This window comes from Callithrix jacchus, chromosome 9, assembly GCF_049354715.1.
Source record: "Callithrix jacchus isolate 240 chromosome 9, calJac240_pri, whole genome shotgun sequence".
NCBI classification, from domain to species: domain Eukaryota; kingdom Metazoa; phylum Chordata; class Mammalia; order Primates; family Cebidae; genus Callithrix; species Callithrix jacchus.
This window is the reverse complement of record NC_133510.1, coordinates 61,922,225-61,938,813: the sequence shown is the minus strand read 5'-3', so window position 1 is coordinate 61,938,813 and position 16,589 is coordinate 61,922,225. Positions and strand designations below refer to the sequence as shown.

Genomic DNA, 16,589 nt, shown 5'->3' with positions numbered 1-16,589 from the left:
GGCGGGGCTGGGGCTGACTTCACAACTCCCTTTGGTCTCCTGTTGCAATGACCCTCATGAGAGGGAGGGCCTGAGATTTTCCTCCTGGGAGAGTGCCCTAGTCTAGGAGCCTAAAGGTCTCATCCTAAGAAAGGCTATCAGGCTTTTTAGTATGGACTAGGAGACCAAGCTACACCAGTCTAATACTCCCACCACTTCAACTAGGGAGCCCAGCCCCTTTAGATCCATCTCAGGAATTCCCCATCTTTCAGCTCCTCCGGGAAGGGAAGCAGGGGAAGAGGCATAGCTGTACATGTCCCCACATTCTTGGCTCACTGGGCTGTATCTTCTTTGCATCATTTTCCTGCACTAGCCACATCTCCCTCTCCTCCTTACCTAACATATACTGGGCAGATGGCAGGTGGGTTAATTAATAGGCTAAAATGGCTCCTAGAAACTCTATCTTTCTTTCTTGAGGATAAGAGGTCTCTTGGGTTTACAAGCCCCCTTCTTCCAGCCATGGGAATTCCGGGCTTGAGAAGCAGAAATGAAGAAATTTTTGTACATTAGTAAAGTTCAAAGATTGTCTCTGGGCTGTTAGAGGAGCTGAGTGGATATGGATGTTCTGATTCCCCAGCTGACTCAGTCTCCTCTGGGGGGCTTTCTGGTTAGCAGCTCCTTTCCACTTTTAGCCTCAGAATCCTCCACATGGCCAGGTGTGGTGGCTCATGCCTTTAATCCCAGCACTTTGGGAGGCTGAGGTGGGAAGATGGCATGAGGCCAGAAGGTTGAGACCGGCTTAAACAACATAGCAAAACGTTGTCTCTATAAAAAAAAGTTTAAAAATTAGGCTGGGCATGGCAGCTCATGCCTGTAATCCCAGAACTTTGGGAGGCTGAGGTGGGATGATGGCATGAGGCCAGAAGGTTGAGATCAGCTTAAACAACATAGCAAAACCTTGTCTCTTTAAAAAAAAAAAAGTTTAAAAATTAGGCTGGGCATGGCAGCTCATGCCTGTATCCCAGCACTTTGGGAGGCTGAGGTGGGCAGACTGCTTGAGCTCAGGAGTTTGAGACCAGCCTGAGTAACATAGTGAAACTCTGCCTCTACAAAGAATACAAAAATTAGCCAGGCACGGTGGTGCATGCCTGTAGTCCCAGCTACTTGGGAGGCCAAGGTGGACTGCATGAGCCCAGGAGGTCAAGGTTGCAGTGAGTTATGATTGTTCCACTGCATTCCAGCCTAGGCAACAGAGAGAGAGAGCCTGTCTCTAAAAGAAAAAATTAAAATAAAAGAATCTTCTATAGTTTACCTCTCTGCTCCTTACTCCCTCATTCTCTACTCCACCCATATCTGGCTCTGTGCCAGTCAGCTCTGAAGTTCTGGAATTGAAGGTCAATGTGAAAAAGGAGAGGGTCTCCACCCCTATACCTTCCCAAGGACTCTCCAGAGACAACAGTAAAGGGAACACAGATTCCCCAGGTCAAGTCTTACAGAAGAAGACAGGAGGATGGGAGAAGGCATATGATACATACTCCAGCCTTTCCTGAGAAATGGCAGAATGGGCACGTGTATATACATACATATTATCCCAGGATCGCAAAGTAAACACAAGTGGTAATTGAGCCCAGCAAGCAGTTTAGATGGACTACATTCCTCATTCCAGCTAAGGAGAGATCAAATAAGAAGGGAGTGCTAAGGGAGAGCAAGACCCCACAGCCTTCCAAAGATCCCCTATGGTCCAAAGTCCTCTGACCATCTCAGTCAGCTGCTTTGTTTTATGTTGGCAGTGGAGGGACAAGGTGAGAGGAGCCAGGGGTAGTCATGAACACCAGTGGGTTCTGCCCTGGGAAGCTCCCCACCTTCTTTGAGGGAGTACTGTGTCTCAGCTCCAGCAGTCTCAACTGGGAAGACCCAGGGCTCTTGCTGTTTTCTCTAGTCCCTGGAAGACAAGGTCCAGCTAAGGTAGAGTATGTAGTCAGTGACCAGGCAGGCTGGATTGGGGGTTTACTGCCTGGAGGATGGGATCTTGTATTCTTCGGAAGATGGCTGGGAAATTCTTCCCTCCATTACGTAGAACTTTCTTCCCCTCCTCAGTTGAGGTGCCTAGATGTCCTACAATGGGGTCTTCACTCTGGGAGAAGGAAGGGTCCAGTAAATCCATGCCCACTGTTCAGACAGCCCCTGGCCCTTAGACTCCCATCCCATCCTTCTGACACTGAGCTAAGTTCAAATACAAAACTTCTACAGCCTGCATCTTGGCAATTTCCCTTAGACCCCCTACTCACCAGGTCCTCCAGGGGCACACGCTCAAACAGTGGGTGCTCTTCAAAATGAGTGCACATCCAGTCATGTAGCTCCAGCACATCGGTTATGGTATACACCAGCCCCTGCATAGGCAAAATCACCCTACACAAGGGGCTGCATGCAACATCAGCAGCCAAATGATGGGAGTGGTAGTGTGAGTCCCTAAATGCACAACCACTGAATTCTTAGTGAATGGTCCCTGAGGAGGCCGTTCACCCCATTCTTCCCCCTTATCCCGACTCACCCCAACTCTCAGCACATAGGCATATTCTGCTAGCAGTGTGGGACTGATGATTCGCCACTTGTGCTTTGTCCGCTTGAAATGTGGGTCGGGGAAGAGGAAGAACATCTTTGTCAGCTGTGAGACAGACACACATCAACAGGGTTGTGATAGCCTGGCCTGCATGCCCCGACCTGCCTACCCACCTAACCCACCAGGGCCCCTCCCCACCTGGCCCTTGTAGAAGAAGTTAGGAAGGTGCTTCATGGCATTGCTACGGAGACAGGCGATGTTCTGGAAGCCACCTCCGGGAGCTGCGCGTAGGGCCCGAATCCGGTCTTGTACATAGTCTGAGACCTTCACGCGGATCTCCAGACCCAGAATCAGTGTGTCTGGGAACAGCGGTGACAGTTCCACTGGACATAGAAATAGCAATGGAATCATCAACCATATACTTGAAGGAAGTGCAAAGGGGTCAACCCTGGAAAGGAAGCCTCAATATGCAACTACCAAAGTTGAGAATGGCAAGAGAGAACAGAGATATACATATACGGACAGTTTTATGCTGAAGAGGCTGGGGGAGAAATCAAAACTGTCACCATGACTAGAATGGGAGGTGTGAGAATATGCATATATTTGCTGTTTCTTTAGAGTTTCCACTGCATTTTCACACATTGTGTTATTTCATCCTTAGAACACTGTGGTAAACTGTGAAGATGATGAAACTGAGGGTCAGAAATGCCCAAGATCATGGAGTTAAGAAGGGGTAGAACTGAAACTTTTTTTTTTTGAGACAGAGTTTCGCTCTTGTTACCCAGACTGGAGTGCAATGGCACAATCTCAGCTCACCACAACCTCTGCCTGCTGGGTTCAAGCAATTCTCCTGCCTCAGCCTCCCAAGTAGCTGGGACTACAGGCACACACCACTATGCCCAGCTAATTTTTGTATTTTTAGTAGAGACGGGGTTTTACCTCGTTGACCAGGATGATCTTGATCTCTTGACCTTGTGATCCACCCGCCTCGGCCTCCCAAAGTGCTAGGCGTGAGCCACGGCACCCGGTAAAGAACTGGAACTTATTTATTTGAGGTGGAGTCTTGCTCTGTCACCCAGGCTGGAGTGCAGTGGTGCAATCTCAGCTCCCTGCAACCCCTTCCTCCCAGATTCAAGCGATTCTTGTGCCTCAGCCTCCTAAGTAGCTGGTCTCGAACTCCTGGCCTCAAGTGATTCACCTGCCTCAGCCTTCCAAAGTGCTGGGGTTACAGACATGAGTGACTGTGCCTGGCCAGAACTGGACCTGAAACCAAGGTTTTCTTCCTCTATGAATCACACTCTTCCTCTCTATCAGGCTGTTATCTGTTTGGGAAGATCTAAAAATAGGGAGTGGCTTGGCATGCATGGGTGGGACAACACAGGTAATACAAGAGGAACCCAAAAAGCAGAAGAGTGGGGTAGAAGGAATGAGACCTGTCGAGGGAGGGGCAAGGGGGAGGGGAGATGGTAGAATCCCTGAGAAAGACAGTTCAGGATCACTGGCCACAATGGCTAATCTCTGACGCTTGTGCTGACCAGCTCACTGACCCGGTACCTGGCAGGTGAAATGGCTCATGTAGGGACTGAAGCCAGATAGGACGACCCAGGTTATAAGAGGCATTTGAGGCAACTCCCTCCATTCTCCAGGGCAAAGGCCACAGACCCAGAGTAGAGGGAAGGTAGAGCCTCTCCATGCTGATGTCACCAGTGTCTGGACGAAAGGGGAAAGGCCAATTATGACCCCCCACAAAACCCGCTGAGGCAGCAGAAACCAGGCCTCTTCTCACCCCAGAGAGAAGGACTGAGTGTTACCTAACAGGCCACCATAGCCACAGCCTATGTCTGCAAACTCCACTTGGGCCTGAGCTCTCTTTTCTTTCTCATCCTTTGGGTCATCGTGGCTCTGATTTTGAGTGAGTGGAGTGAAGAACTCTGGGTATAGCTCAGACCAGTCCATCTCCTCTGGCTTCACAGGGCTGTTGGAAAGAAGACACAGAAGCATGAGAAGGTTGGTCACACTATTGCAGAAGTGGTACTGTGAGTGTGTGGGTGGGTGAGGGTGGGTGCTAAATGGGAGGAGGGTTTCTCAAAAATTCTGTAACCCTGGGCCCTGTGGCCTCTAACAGGGACAATGGAAACCACCCTTAACCCCCGGTGTGAATCATAGGCCCATCATGAGACCCGTAATCGCTGACCGGCCCAACTCCACTTCTGGAGGGGTTGATGTGACCCTGGCCGCGAAGCTGCCCTTTCTGTGGCACAAGTTCCCCTTCTTGTTAGACTGCCTGCCTAACGCACTGCGATCCTACTTTGTGTTTGTTTTCTGCGGGGAGGGTAAGTTAGGGTGTGGGCAGGATTGTGTATATGTTTGCCTTTTTATTAAATCCAACAAACAAAAGCAAAAGATGGAAACCACATTGCGCCTCTATCACTTCAGTCTCAGTAACAATTTATTTTATTTCTCTTCCCAAACTTGGCAGCGCTACCGACTTAGGCCCGAAAGCCACGCCCACTCCCAACCCGCCAACTCCTCACTCGGTCGAATCTCCCGGTCCCACCCCCAAAACTGACGTCACTCATCTCATAACCCCGGGTCTATCCCAAATCCTCCCAGCAGTCTCAGCACAACTGCTCTCCCGGCTGCCTTTGAGAATCCCGCCCTCCTCCCTCCCTCTGCCTGTTCCTCACTAGCGCAGCGTGTGGTCCGCCATGGGGTTGGAGTGAGCACGTTGCCGGTAGTAGCGCTTCTGGGGCGGCGGGGCCTCTGCTCCGGCAGCGTTCCAAGTCTCTGCTGCCATGATCCCAGTCCCGGGTTTCTCTACCAAACCCACGTGGAGGCGCAGGCCGGGGGCGCAGGTTAATGACGCAGACAAGCGCGTTGGGGGCAGATCCCGCCCCTTAAAGACCCAGGAGCAAATTCGGCTGGCTAGGTTGAGCTGGGTGGGGAGGGCGGAGCGAATGCTGGAGGGAACCTCTGCACCGTTAGCCTTTGGTTGGGAGAGTTTGGAAACTGTTGGAATCCAACAGTTTCCCTTAGCTTGCTTCTGCCTGGGTTACCATCCTGGTTGCAGGCACCTGTGCACCCCACAGGTGAGAGGGGTCTAGAGACCCGGCCTCCTACAGTAGCATCAGTCCTCGCTCCTCTCCCCTCACTCCTGGTCTCTGACCAGTGCGTCCAGTCTGACTCGGGTGTGGTCCCGCCTGGGTTTCGTCGGGTGTGCGCTCCTGGCGGGGGCGAGAGGGGCAGCTCCTCATTCCACCTCCAGGAAGTTGAACTGGAGGAGGGAGGGCAAACTCAGGGAGGCGGGGCTCGGCTCACGCCACGGGGACAGCACGACGGCCCGCGGCCCCCCGCCTCTACCCCGCTCCGGATCCGGGATGTGAGCGCCGGCCGAGGTGCCCGGGCACTCCCTCGGCGGGCCGGATGGCGGACCCCGGCCCAGATCCCGAATCTGAGTTGGAATCGGTGTTCCCGCGGGATGTCGGACTCTTCGCGGACTCTTACTCGGAGAAGAGCCGGTTCTGCTTCTGTGGGCATGTGCTGAACATCACACAGAACTTTGGGTCCTGCCTCGGGGTGGCGGCGCGCGTGTGGGACGCGGTGAGGAGTGGGCTGTTCCGGGTTAGGGTCTGTGGGAGGTCTAGACCCCGGACTCCGCCTCTCCCATGGGGAGCCATCCTCCCGACTGTCTTTTTCTCTCTTATCTCCCGTAGGCCTTGAGCCTGTGCAATTATTTCGAGAGTCAAAATGTGGATTTCCGAGGCAAGAAGGTGATTGAACTGGGTGCGGGGACAGGCATCGTGGGGATCTTGGCAGCGCTGCAGGGTGCGTAACCTGGCTTTGAGGCAGGAGAGAGTGGGGACCCAGGGGCGGGGAGAAACAGGCACTTCGTGGATCTTTGGGGACGGGGACTACTTTGGACCCAGTCCAACCCCTTCTTTTTAAGAAACTTTTAAAATTTGTTTTTAAAAAGTTGTTTTTTTTTTTTTTTTTTTGAGACGGAGTTTCGTTCTTGTTACCCAGGCTGGAGTGCAATGGGGCGATCTCGGCTCCCTGCAACCTCCGCCTCCTGGGTTCAGGCAATTCTCCTGCCTCAGCCTCCTGAGTAGCTGGGATTACAGGCACGTGCCACCATGCCCAGCTAATTTTTTGTATTTTTAGTAGAGACGGGGTTTCACCATGTTGACCAGGATGGTCTCGATCTCTTGACCTCATGATCCGCCCGCCTTGGCCTCCCAAAGTGCTGGGATTACAGGCTTGAGCCACCGCGCCCGGCCTTAAAAAGTTTTGTTTACCAGACAGCGCGAATTGCCTGTCAAAGCACCTAGGGTGGGAGACTGGGGAGGGCAGGAAATAAAACTCAGGTAGGCTTTATAGGAGTTGTTTTATCATGTTGCTTTTTTTTTTTTTTTTTTGAGAGACGAAGTCTCAGTCTATCGCCCAGGCTGGAGTGCAGTGGCACGATTCCCACTCAATGCAACCATGGTCTCCTGAGTTCAAGCTATACTCATGCCTTAGCCTTCCAAGTAGCTGGTATTACAGGTGTGTGCTGCCATACCCAGGTAACTTTTGTAGTTTTAGTTAGAAGATAGGGTTTCGCCATGTTGGTCAGGCTGATCTCAAACTCCTGACCTCAGGTGATCCAACGGCCTCGGGAGGTGCCTGGGATTACAAGTGTGAGCCACTGTACCTGGCCTTGTATTGCTCTCTGTGATATCACGAAGAATGCTGTCACTTAAAAGCTCCTTGGCTTTGGACATGGTCTTCTGTCAACATACACATATGGGGATACTCCGTAGGGAGACTCGCGGACATTAAACTTCATGAGTGCTTTATAACTTTATTATGAATATGTTTCAGATTCCATTCCTAGGAAAAACAAGCTTATGAGTTTCCAAGGGTTAGGATGTGTTTTGTAGGAAGCGGAGGTAGGAATTAGACGCTGCAGACTTGGAAAAGGAAAAGGTAAGGAAAAATTTGCTTCTGTTTTGTCAACAACCAAAAACTACAGAGGAAACAGTTTCACAAATTATAATCTAATGGGCAGACAAAAACTTCAAACTGAAAGCACTCATTTAAAAAATTCTTACAATGTCATCTGCCTAGGGATGCAAATTAACACGTCTCTGTTCATAGGGACAGAACTAGGTCATATTAAGGGAAGTCGAGCCAGGCGTGGTGGCTCACACCTGTAATCCCAACACTTTGGAAGGCCGAGGTGGGTGGATCACTTAAGGTCAGGAGTTTGAGACCAGCCTGACCAATAATGGTGAAACCCCATCCCTACTAAACATACAAAATTAGCCAGGTGTGGCGGTGTATGCCTGTAATCCCAGTTACTTGGGAGGCTAAGGTAGGAGAGTTGCTTGAACCTAGAAGATGGTGATTGCAGTGAGCCAAGATTATGCCATTACATTCCAGCCTGGGCAGCAGGAGCAAAAATCTGTCTCAAAAAAAAAAAAAAAAAGAGAAATCTTCCTAGAGGCAGACATTCATTCTTCTATTCATTCAACCAAAATGTATGTCAAGTCCCCTATGTACCAAGAATCATGCCAGGTTTTGGGGATTCAACAATGCATAAGACAGATTTTCTCTTCCCACTGAGCTTATGGTCTAGTGAGGGAGACAGAGGACGATGCCATAGAACAAGAACTCTGGCGAGGTGTGCATGGAGCCTGTGGACATGCTCTGTCCATGTCTACCATGACTCCCTGGGAAGCCATCAAGGGAAGCTCTCTCAGGTGAGAAGGAGGTGAACAGTGTGAACACAACAGGCTCAGAAACAGTGGAGGGTGCCAACAGCAGTTTTTGCATGAAGCATGGGTGGATGCAGGCAGTTATAGTTATCCTAAAAAAGGAGAGAAAAGGCATGCAGCATTGATGGGAACACTGGCTTCACTTGTTTCCAGGCTGGCTTCTTCTTCTTTGCCCCCTATTTAGCTGTAAAGTCAGAAAGCTGGATGTCATCTCACTTTCTCCCCTCACGTTCCAGCAATCACCCAGTCCTATGAGTTATATGTTCTTTTTTATCTTTCTTTTTAAATTTTTTTATTTTTTTGAGATGGAGTTTCACTCTATCACTAGGCTGGAGAGTAATGACATGATTTCGGCTCACCTCCTGGATTCAAATGATTCTCCTGCCTCAGCCTCCCGAGTAGCTGGGATTACAGGCCTGTGCCACCACGCCCAGCTAACTTTGTGTTTTTAGTAGGGACAGGGTTTCTCTGTGTTGGTCAGGTTGGTCTTAAACTCCCAACCTCAGGTGATCTGCCTGCTTCGGCCTCCCAAAGTGCTGGGATTACAGGTGTGAGCCACCATGCCCCATCCGGCCTTCTGTTTTTTCTTTCTTTCTTTTTTTTTTTAAGATGGAGTTTCATTCTTCTTGCCTAGGCTGGAGTGCAATGGTGTGATCTCGGCTCACCGTAACCTCTCTGCCTCCTGGGTTCAAGCGATTCTCCTGCCTCCCGAGTAGCTGGGATTACAGTTGTGCGCCACCATGCCTCACTAATTTTTATATTTTTAGTAGAGACGGAGTTTCACCATGTTGGCCAGGCTGGTCTTGAACTTCTGGCCTCAAGTGATCCAGCCTCCTTAGCCTCCCAAAGTATTGGGATTACAGGCGTGAGCCACTACACCTAGCCAGGTTATATGCTCTTAATACTTCCCCAGTTGTCTGCTCCTCTTTTCATCATCTCTAGTTCAGGCCACTGGCATCTCTTGCCTGGATTTTCACATGTGCCTTCAAGCTTCTTCATGGGGAAGTGTGACATGCTCAACTAGATCTTGTGACCTTCTAGATCTAGACTTTGTGACCTTCTCCCACCAAACCCATTTCTCCCTCAGACTTCCCTATCTCAGTGAATCAAACCACTGTGCACCCAATGGGAAACCTAGACATCACGGCCCTCTTTCTCACCCTCATGTCCATTATTCAATCTGTCCTCTAAAAGTCTCTTGAATCCCCATGTCTTTCTGTCTCTACTGACAGTTCCGCAGTCCAAGCCATCGCAATCACTTGCCTGGGCTACTGCAACAGTCACATCGGTCTTCCTGCTTTGACCCCTTGTCCCCATCTAGACCTCTGCGCTTCCACCCAGTGGTCAGAGTGATCTTTTCAAAATAAAACTGTAATCATGTACTCCCTCCCCAAATCTTTCAATGGCTTCTTATTGCTTTCAGGATAGAACCAACACCCATGGCATGGGCTCCCAAGTCCTACCTCTCTCTTTCTGTGCCTCTTCCTCTCTTGTTTTTCTTTGGCTGCCTATTTTTTTTTTTTTTTTGACACGGAGTTTCGCTCTTGTCACCCAGGCTGGAGTGCAATGGCGCGATCTCGGCTCACCGCAACCTCCGCCTCCTGGGTTCAGGCAATTCTCCTGCCTCAGCCTCCTGAGTAGCTGGGATTACAGGCACGCGCCACCATGCCCAGCTAATTTTTTGTATCTTTAGTAGAGACGGGGTTTCACCATGTTGACCAGGATGGTCTCGATCTCTTGACCTCGTGATCCACCTGCCTCGGCCTCCCAAAGTGCTGGGATTACAGGCTTGAGCCACCGTCTTTGGCTGCCTATTGCCCGTCCATCAGTTCCTCAAACCTACTCTGATGTTCCCTTCCTTGGGGACTTCACACAGGCTATACTTTCCGTCTGAAATTTTTCGCCATCTGCTTAATGCATATGCAACCCTCCTTCCCCAGCTGAGACATCACTTCGAAGGGAAGGCCTCCATGGTACTCCCACCCTAGGTTAGCTTAGCCCCTCCTAGTGCATGCACAGCTGTGCTACCTGGGCTAATGTTAACTTTGTTACCATTGACCTTAGGTGGGTCCTAAGTGCTTCCTAGCTAGCCCAGTACATTCTCTTGTCCACCTTTTCTGCCACTCTTCTGAACAAATGTTTCTTACCTTCTTATTCCTCCAAACTTCAAATGCCTTCTCTGCTATCTTCACCCTTACCTGATGACTTTGTTTCCTGTCTCTCTCTCTGTCTCTCTCTTTTTTTTTTTGAGATAGAGTCTTACTCTGTTGCCCAGGCTGGAGTAAGTAGCTCAATCTTGGTTCATTGCAACTTCCACCTCCCAGGTTCAAGTGATTCTTCTGCTTTAGCCCCCGCGAGTAGCTGGGATTATAGGCACATGCCACCACGCCTGGCTCATTTTTGTGTTTTTAGTAGAGATGGGGTTTCACCATGTTGGCCAGGCTGGTCATGAACTCCTGACTTCAGGTGATCCACCTGCCTCGGCCTCCAATAGTGCTGGAATCATAGGCATGAGCGACTGCGCCAAGCCTGTTTCCTATCTCTAATAATTGCTTTCTGTTTTCTCAGAAAATGTCCACATAATATTCCTATCACAGCATCTACTTACATAACTGCATCTGCATCTGTGTGCAGTGCCTTCTCTTCTGTCACCATGGATGAACACACTGTGCTAGCTAAGGTCAAGCCCCACACTTGTCACAGACCCCAAACCTTTCTGCCTACTCAAAGACATTGTTCCAGCAATGCCCACCCTCTCTCCCCTGCATTCTCAGTTTTTCCTTTTCTTTGGATCATTCCATATTTAGTAATATATAGAATATAAAAATGCATACAAATATGCTATAATTTCTCCTATTTCAGAAGAAAAACCTCTTGATCCTACATTTCCCTTCAGCTACCACTCCATTTCTATGCTCCACTTTAAAACAAAACTCAAAAGAGTTAATATTCAGTGTCTCTAGTCCTCTCCTCTTATTCTTTCCTTAAGCCATTCCAATTAGATTTTTACTCCACCGTGCCCCTTTCAATCCAGTTGCTCTAGTTAAGGTTGTGAGCTTCATTTCCAACTCTAGGTTGTTAAACGCATGAGTCAGTTATCAGCCTACCTTTGTTGACGTTGCATTTGATGCTGACACTCCCTCCTCTTTGGAATACTTCCTTTGGTTTACAGGGTACCACGCTTCTGGTTTCTGCTTACCTGGCAGGCCCTCCCTGTCTATATTCTTTTGGTGGTTCTTTTTCTTTTTCTTTTACAGGATTGGTACAAAAGTATTCTTGGTTCTTTTTCATCTCCACAACTGAAAATGTGAGTACCCCAGGGCTCAGGGGCAGTCCTTTCATCCCCTCCTCTCTTGTCTCCCTCACTCCTGAGCAGCCCATCACCTCATGGCTTTAAATGCCCTGTAGGTGATCATGACTCTAAGACCATCCCATTTCTATCTCCAGACTTGTTTGCATAACCTAGTACCTACTCATTACCTTCATGTGGTTGTCTGATGTGATGTAGATGTCCATTTCAGATTTAATGTGCCCAGAAAATGAACTCATGATCTTCCTGTTCAAACCGCTCCTACAGCAACCTTCCTCATCTAAATGAGTAGCAATTTCGTCTTCCTGTTGGTCAGGCAAAACATCTGGAAACCATCCTGAGCTTTTTTTTTTTGAGACAGGGTCTTGCTCTGTTGCCCAGGCTGGAGTGAAAGTGGCGCAATCATGGCTCCCTGCAGCCGCGACTTCTCTCCCTCCAAGGCTCAAGTGATCTTCCTACCTCAGCCTTCAGAGTAGCTGGGACTACAGGCATGTGCCACCACACCCAGCTAATTTTTGTATTTTTTGTAGAGATGGGGTTTTGTCATGTTGCCCAGGCTGGTCTCAAACTCCTGGACTCAAGCAATCATCCTGCATCGGCCTCCCAAAGTGCTGGGATTACAGGTGTGAGCCACTGTGCCTACCCTGTCCCAAGCTTTTCTCTCTGATATTTCATATCCAATCTGTTGTCAAATCCTGTTGACTCTGCCTTCAAAATATATTCAGGATCTGACCATTTCTTAGCCATTGCGACTGCCCTGGTGTAAACCATCATCATCTCTCACCTGGGTCATCACCATCACCTCCTAACTGGTCTCCTTGCTTCTGACCTTGCCCTCCTGTACTCTTCTCATCATAGCAGCCAGCATGCTCCTCTTATAGCAGGCCAGCGTGTGCCATTCTTCATTTAAAATTCTCCCATAGCTTCCCATGTCATTGAGACTAAAAGCTACATTTCTCAGTGTCCTTACAGTACCCTGATTACGATCTAATCTCTACTATTGTTCCCCTTCCTCATGCTGCTCCAGCCACTGGCCTTCCTGCTGTTCCTTATACCTGTCAGGTACACTCCTGCTTCAGGGTCTCTGCATTTGCTGGTCTGTCACTAGGTAGACTCAACATGAGAGATCCACGTGGTTTGCTTCATTGCTGCCTTTAGATCTTTGCTCAAATATAATCTCCTCAGTGAGGCTTTGTCCAGCGCTCAATTTAAAATTACGTTCAGGGTGCCACGACTTTGTCCTCTATGCCCTAAGGTTTCCGGACCTTCCAGGTAGGAGCTAAGAACCCTTGGTTGGTCCCTCTAACTTGCATTTCTCCCCATCCCTCAAACAATTCTTATTCTCCTTCCCTGTTTGATGCTTCACTGTGACATATATTACCATCTGATGTACAGTGTATTTTATTTTATTTATTTTGTTTGCTGTTATTTTCTGTTTCTTGCCACTGGAGCATAAGCTCCGTGAGGGGGGATTCTTGTCTTCGTGGTTCATCTTTATGTTCTCAGCACCTGACATATAATAAATATGAATGAATGAATGAATTCCTAGTACATCTTGCTTTTCTTTCTATCATAGTTATTATGATTATGATGCAGTACCTAGTGTGTCTCTACCTCTAGAATGAAACAAAGAAACCTGCATTTTTGGCCTGGCGCGGTGCTCACGCCTGCAATCCCAGCACTTTGGGAGGCTGAGGCAGGCGGATCACTTGAGGTCAGGAGTTGGAGACCAGCTTTGCTGGCCAAGATGGTGAAACCCCATATCTACTAAAAACAAAAATACAAAAATTAGCCAGGCGTGGTGGTGGGCGCCTGTAATCCCAGCTATTCAGGAGGCTGAGGCAGGAGAATTGCTTAAATCCAGGAGGCAGAGGTTGCAGTGAGCTGAGATCATGCCACTGCACTCCAGCCTGGCAACAGAGCGATATTCCCTCTCAAAAAAAAAAAAAAAAAAAAAAGCAAGCTGTGTTTTTGTCTTGCTCACCTTATATCCCCAGCACTTAGTAGGTGCTCCAAATATATCTTTGCTATATGAATGCAGCTTTCTGTGGTGCTAATCTGAACATCTTCACCCCACTTCTGCCTTTAAATCCTATTGCCCTCAGTACCAAACCTGAATCTCCTTAGCATGTCATAATCAGCTTCCCCTTGTCTCAAGTCTTGACACTTTTCTATCCCTTCCACATCTAAGATCCAGCCTTTCGTGAATATGCCATGCTCTCTCACTTTCAGGCCTTTGTACTCACTGTTCTCTTCTTGGAAAGCTCCACCTGACTAACTCCTACTTATCCTTTAGGGCTCAGCTGAGGTCACATTTTCTGGGAAGATTTCCAGACCCTTAAGGTGAGCTTGTGTCAGTGGGGGTGGGGGCAGAGCCCAACTCCAGCTTAGTCCTGCCCAGGCTTCTGCTGACATCTGATTGTTGTGTGTTGGCCACAGAGGTTGAAGATTAGCTCAGAGAGAATGTTGATGATGTAGAATGTAGAGTAATGAGAATGGCAGTGAGCGAAATGGAGATTGAGGCAACTGAAACCCAGTGTGAGCTCTGGGCTGTCAAGACATTGTCCTCTATGCCCTGAGGTCTCTGGATTTTCCAGGCAGGAGCCAAGAACCCTTGGTTGGTCCCTCTGACTTGATTTCCTCATTCCTCTCTCTCAGGGGGGGATGTTACCATCACTGACCTGCCCCTGGCCCTAGAACAGATCCAGGGCAACGTCCAGGCCAATGTGCCAGCTGGAGCCCAGGCCCAGGTGCGTGCCTTGTCCTGGGGGATTGACCACCATGTCTTCCCTGGCGACTATGACCTGGTGCTGGGGGCTGATATCGTGTACCTGGAACCCACCTTCCCACTGCTGCTGGGGACCCTCCAACACCTGTGCAGGCCCCATGGCACCATCTATCTGGCCTCCAAGATGAGAGAGGAGCACGGGACGGAGAGCTTCTTTCAGCACCTCCTGCCCCAGCATTTCCAACTGGAGCTGGCTCAGCGGGATGAGGATGAAAATGTCAACATCTATAGGGCCAGGCACAGGGAACCAAGACCTGCTTGACGTCGCTCCTGCTGTTCTTCTCCCTCTCTTGCCCTAATGAAGGAACTGTGTATCTCAGAAACCATATTTCCAGAGCCACAAACATGACCAAAAAAGGATGGATTTCCCTGGCCTCTTCACTTTCCTCCTTCCCTCTGCCCAGTTCTCTTGGGCAGGTGCAGTGAGGTGCCTGCTTACAAGGAATCCCAGAGCTCTGGCAGCACTAGTGTTAGAACACCAAGGAGGTTCCAGCTCCTGTTCTCAGAGGAGGAGGATGGTAGTGTATCCAGGATTTTTAGATGGTAAGGGAGGTATATGGGATGTGAGAGCAGTGGTTGTAGAGAGACCATCACTGATCACTTCCATTGCCATTGCTATTTATACAGAATGGACTTTAAAAATTATATGGAATTTTTCTTCTTTTTTTTGAGACAGGGTCTCACTCTCGCCCAGGCTGGAGTGCAGTCACTGCAGCCTCAACCTCCCAAGGCCCAGATGATCCTTCTGCCTCAGCTACCAAGTAGCTGGGACTACAGGCATGCGCCATCATGCCTGGCTAATTCTTGTATTTTCAGTAGAGACAGGGTTTCGCCATGTTGCCCAGGCTGGTCTCAAACTCTTGGGCTCAAGTGATCCACTTGCCTTGGCCTCCCAAAGTGCTGGGATTACAGCCACGGGCCACTGTGCTTGGCCAGGATTTTTTTTTTTTTTAAAGAAAGAATTAAGCCTTAAATATCTCTTGTGCAAGAACTCAGCTTTTGCTCAGGAGCTGCGAAGGAAGAAGTCTCATACCACCCGTTTTCTGGTTTTCAGAGATAGAGTCTTGTGGGACCATGGCTCTGAGTCAAGTCCTCTGAGCTCCGAAGCTAAGGCTGCAGAGCTGTCCTTTACAGTTTCTTCATGCTTTTCAGAGCTAGAGCCTTGATCACAGAACATCATGCTGTGGACCAAAAAGGATGGATTTTAGTACTTAGTACTGGACTGAATACTAAGTTCTTTTCATCTTTGATTTTTCTTTAGCTTCATCAGTCCTTTCTTCAGAATCTTGAATTCCCTGAAGCCTAACACACTTCCTAATGTGTTTTGCCTTCACCTCTTTTCTTTCCCACACTGGTACTTCTGGTTGGGGCTCTTTACTTACTGCTTAGGCACATAGTCACCTTCTCTGGACTCTCTGCCTCCATGCCTTCTCCTTCAGTGCATTCTGCAAACTCTCGTGATCTTCCAAAATTAGCTCTGATTAGCTTTCACTGCCTATAGAAGCAAGAACAAACTCCTCTGCTTGGTACTTAGTCTGTGTCCATGTGATCCCAAATTGCCTTTCTACTACACCTCCTACTCCTTTGCTACATGTTTTGGACCTCTTTTAGTCTCCATATTAGATATATAAGACTAAATCCACACTAAAGTTTCCTAACTTCTTTCTCACTCTTTATGATAATCCTCTGCCTGAAAGGCTATTGCCACCTGTCAAAATCTTCATTATTCTTTGTGTCTTTCCTGAGCCTCTTGCTTGGATGTGATTTATTTCTCCCTGAGACCCTTTAACTGTTTGTTCATCTTGTGGGATCTTACTTTGTCTTGCATGGACACTTGTGATTATTCTCATTTTCTCACCGTTAAATTACCTTAGAGGGTAGAACTGTGGTTTACTCATCTCTAATCCCCTGAGGCCTAACACAGTTCCTGGCCCACAACAGGTGTTCAACAGATACTGGGTTCATTCAACAAATATTTACTCGCTTTGTTAAATGGACTCCACTCCTGCTTTCCAAGGTGAGCTTGGACAAATTCCTGAACCCATCCACCAATCTCACAAGTTTGTTGTGAGTCACAGATGGATAATGAATATAAACACACATTGAAAATAAACACAAAATGTTACCCACATTTTTTGTGTTGTTGTTTTGTGACAACTTTATTTCTTGGTTTCCGTTATTTTACCTATGGTGGGA

General features: G+C 48.6%; 2 protein-coding genes across 3 annotated transcripts; one reads left to right on the top strand and one right to left on the bottom strand.

Annotated features, from left to right (window-relative positions):
• Positions 1-1,612: 1,612 nt before the first annotated feature.
• METTL1 (methyltransferase 1, tRNA methylguanosine) lies at positions 1,613-5,358 on the bottom strand. Its single transcript, XM_002752692.8, has 6 exons — positions 5,227-5,358; positions 4,351-4,514; positions 2,738-2,922; positions 2,531-2,644; positions 2,268-2,369; positions 1,613-2,113 (listed from the first exon to the last, which is right to left on the bottom strand). Exons 1-6 carry the CDS (start codon positions 5,334-5,336, stop codon positions 1,958-1,960), a joined length of 831 nt encoding a protein of 276 aa, XP_002752738.2. The 5' UTR covers positions 5,337-5,358; the 3' UTR covers positions 1,613-1,957.
• On the top strand, positions 5,151-16,524 carry EEF1AKMT3 (EEF1A lysine methyltransferase 3). Of its 2 annotated transcripts, none has more exons than XM_078336214.1 (3): positions 5,151-5,628; positions 6,253-6,364; positions 14,264-16,524. In XM_078336214.1, exons 1-3 carry the CDS (start codon positions 5,335-5,337, stop codon positions 14,653-14,655), a joined length of 798 nt encoding a protein of 265 aa, XP_078192340.1. In that variant the 5' UTR covers positions 5,151-5,334; the 3' UTR covers positions 14,656-16,524. The 2 variants fall into 2 exon arrangements, with proteins under 2 accessions (XP_078192340.1, XP_002752716.1); XM_002752670.4 differs by lacking the exon at positions 5,151-5,628 and adding an exon at positions 5,844-6,139.
• The last annotated feature ends 65 nt before the right edge of the window (positions 16,525-16,589 follow it).

Coding starts and splice junctions, on each gene's coding strand:
- EEF1AKMT3 (XM_078336214.1), top strand. CDS start 5,335: ATGATCCCAGTCCCGGGTTTCTCTACCAAACCCACGTGGAGGCGCAGG. Junction 5,629..6,252: donor GGCACCTGTGCACCCCACAG/GTGAGAGGGGTC, acceptor TATCTCCCGTAG/GCCTTGAGCCTGTGCAATTA. Junction 6,365..14,263: donor GATCTTGGCAGCGCTGCAGG/GTGCGTAACCTG, acceptor CCTCTCTCTCAG/GGGGGGATGTTACCATCACT.
- METTL1 (XM_002752692.8), bottom strand. CDS start 5,336: ATGGCAGCAGAGACTTGGAACGCTGCCGGAGCAGAGGCCCCGCCGCCC. Junction 2,923..4,350: donor TGGCTATGGTGGCCTGTTAG/GTAACACTCAGT, acceptor TTCTATGTCCAG/TGGAACTGTCACCGCTGTTC. Junction 2,370..2,530: donor CCTATGTGCTGAGAGTTGGG/GTGAGTCGGGAT, acceptor TTGCCTATGCAG/GGGCTGGTGTATACCATAAC.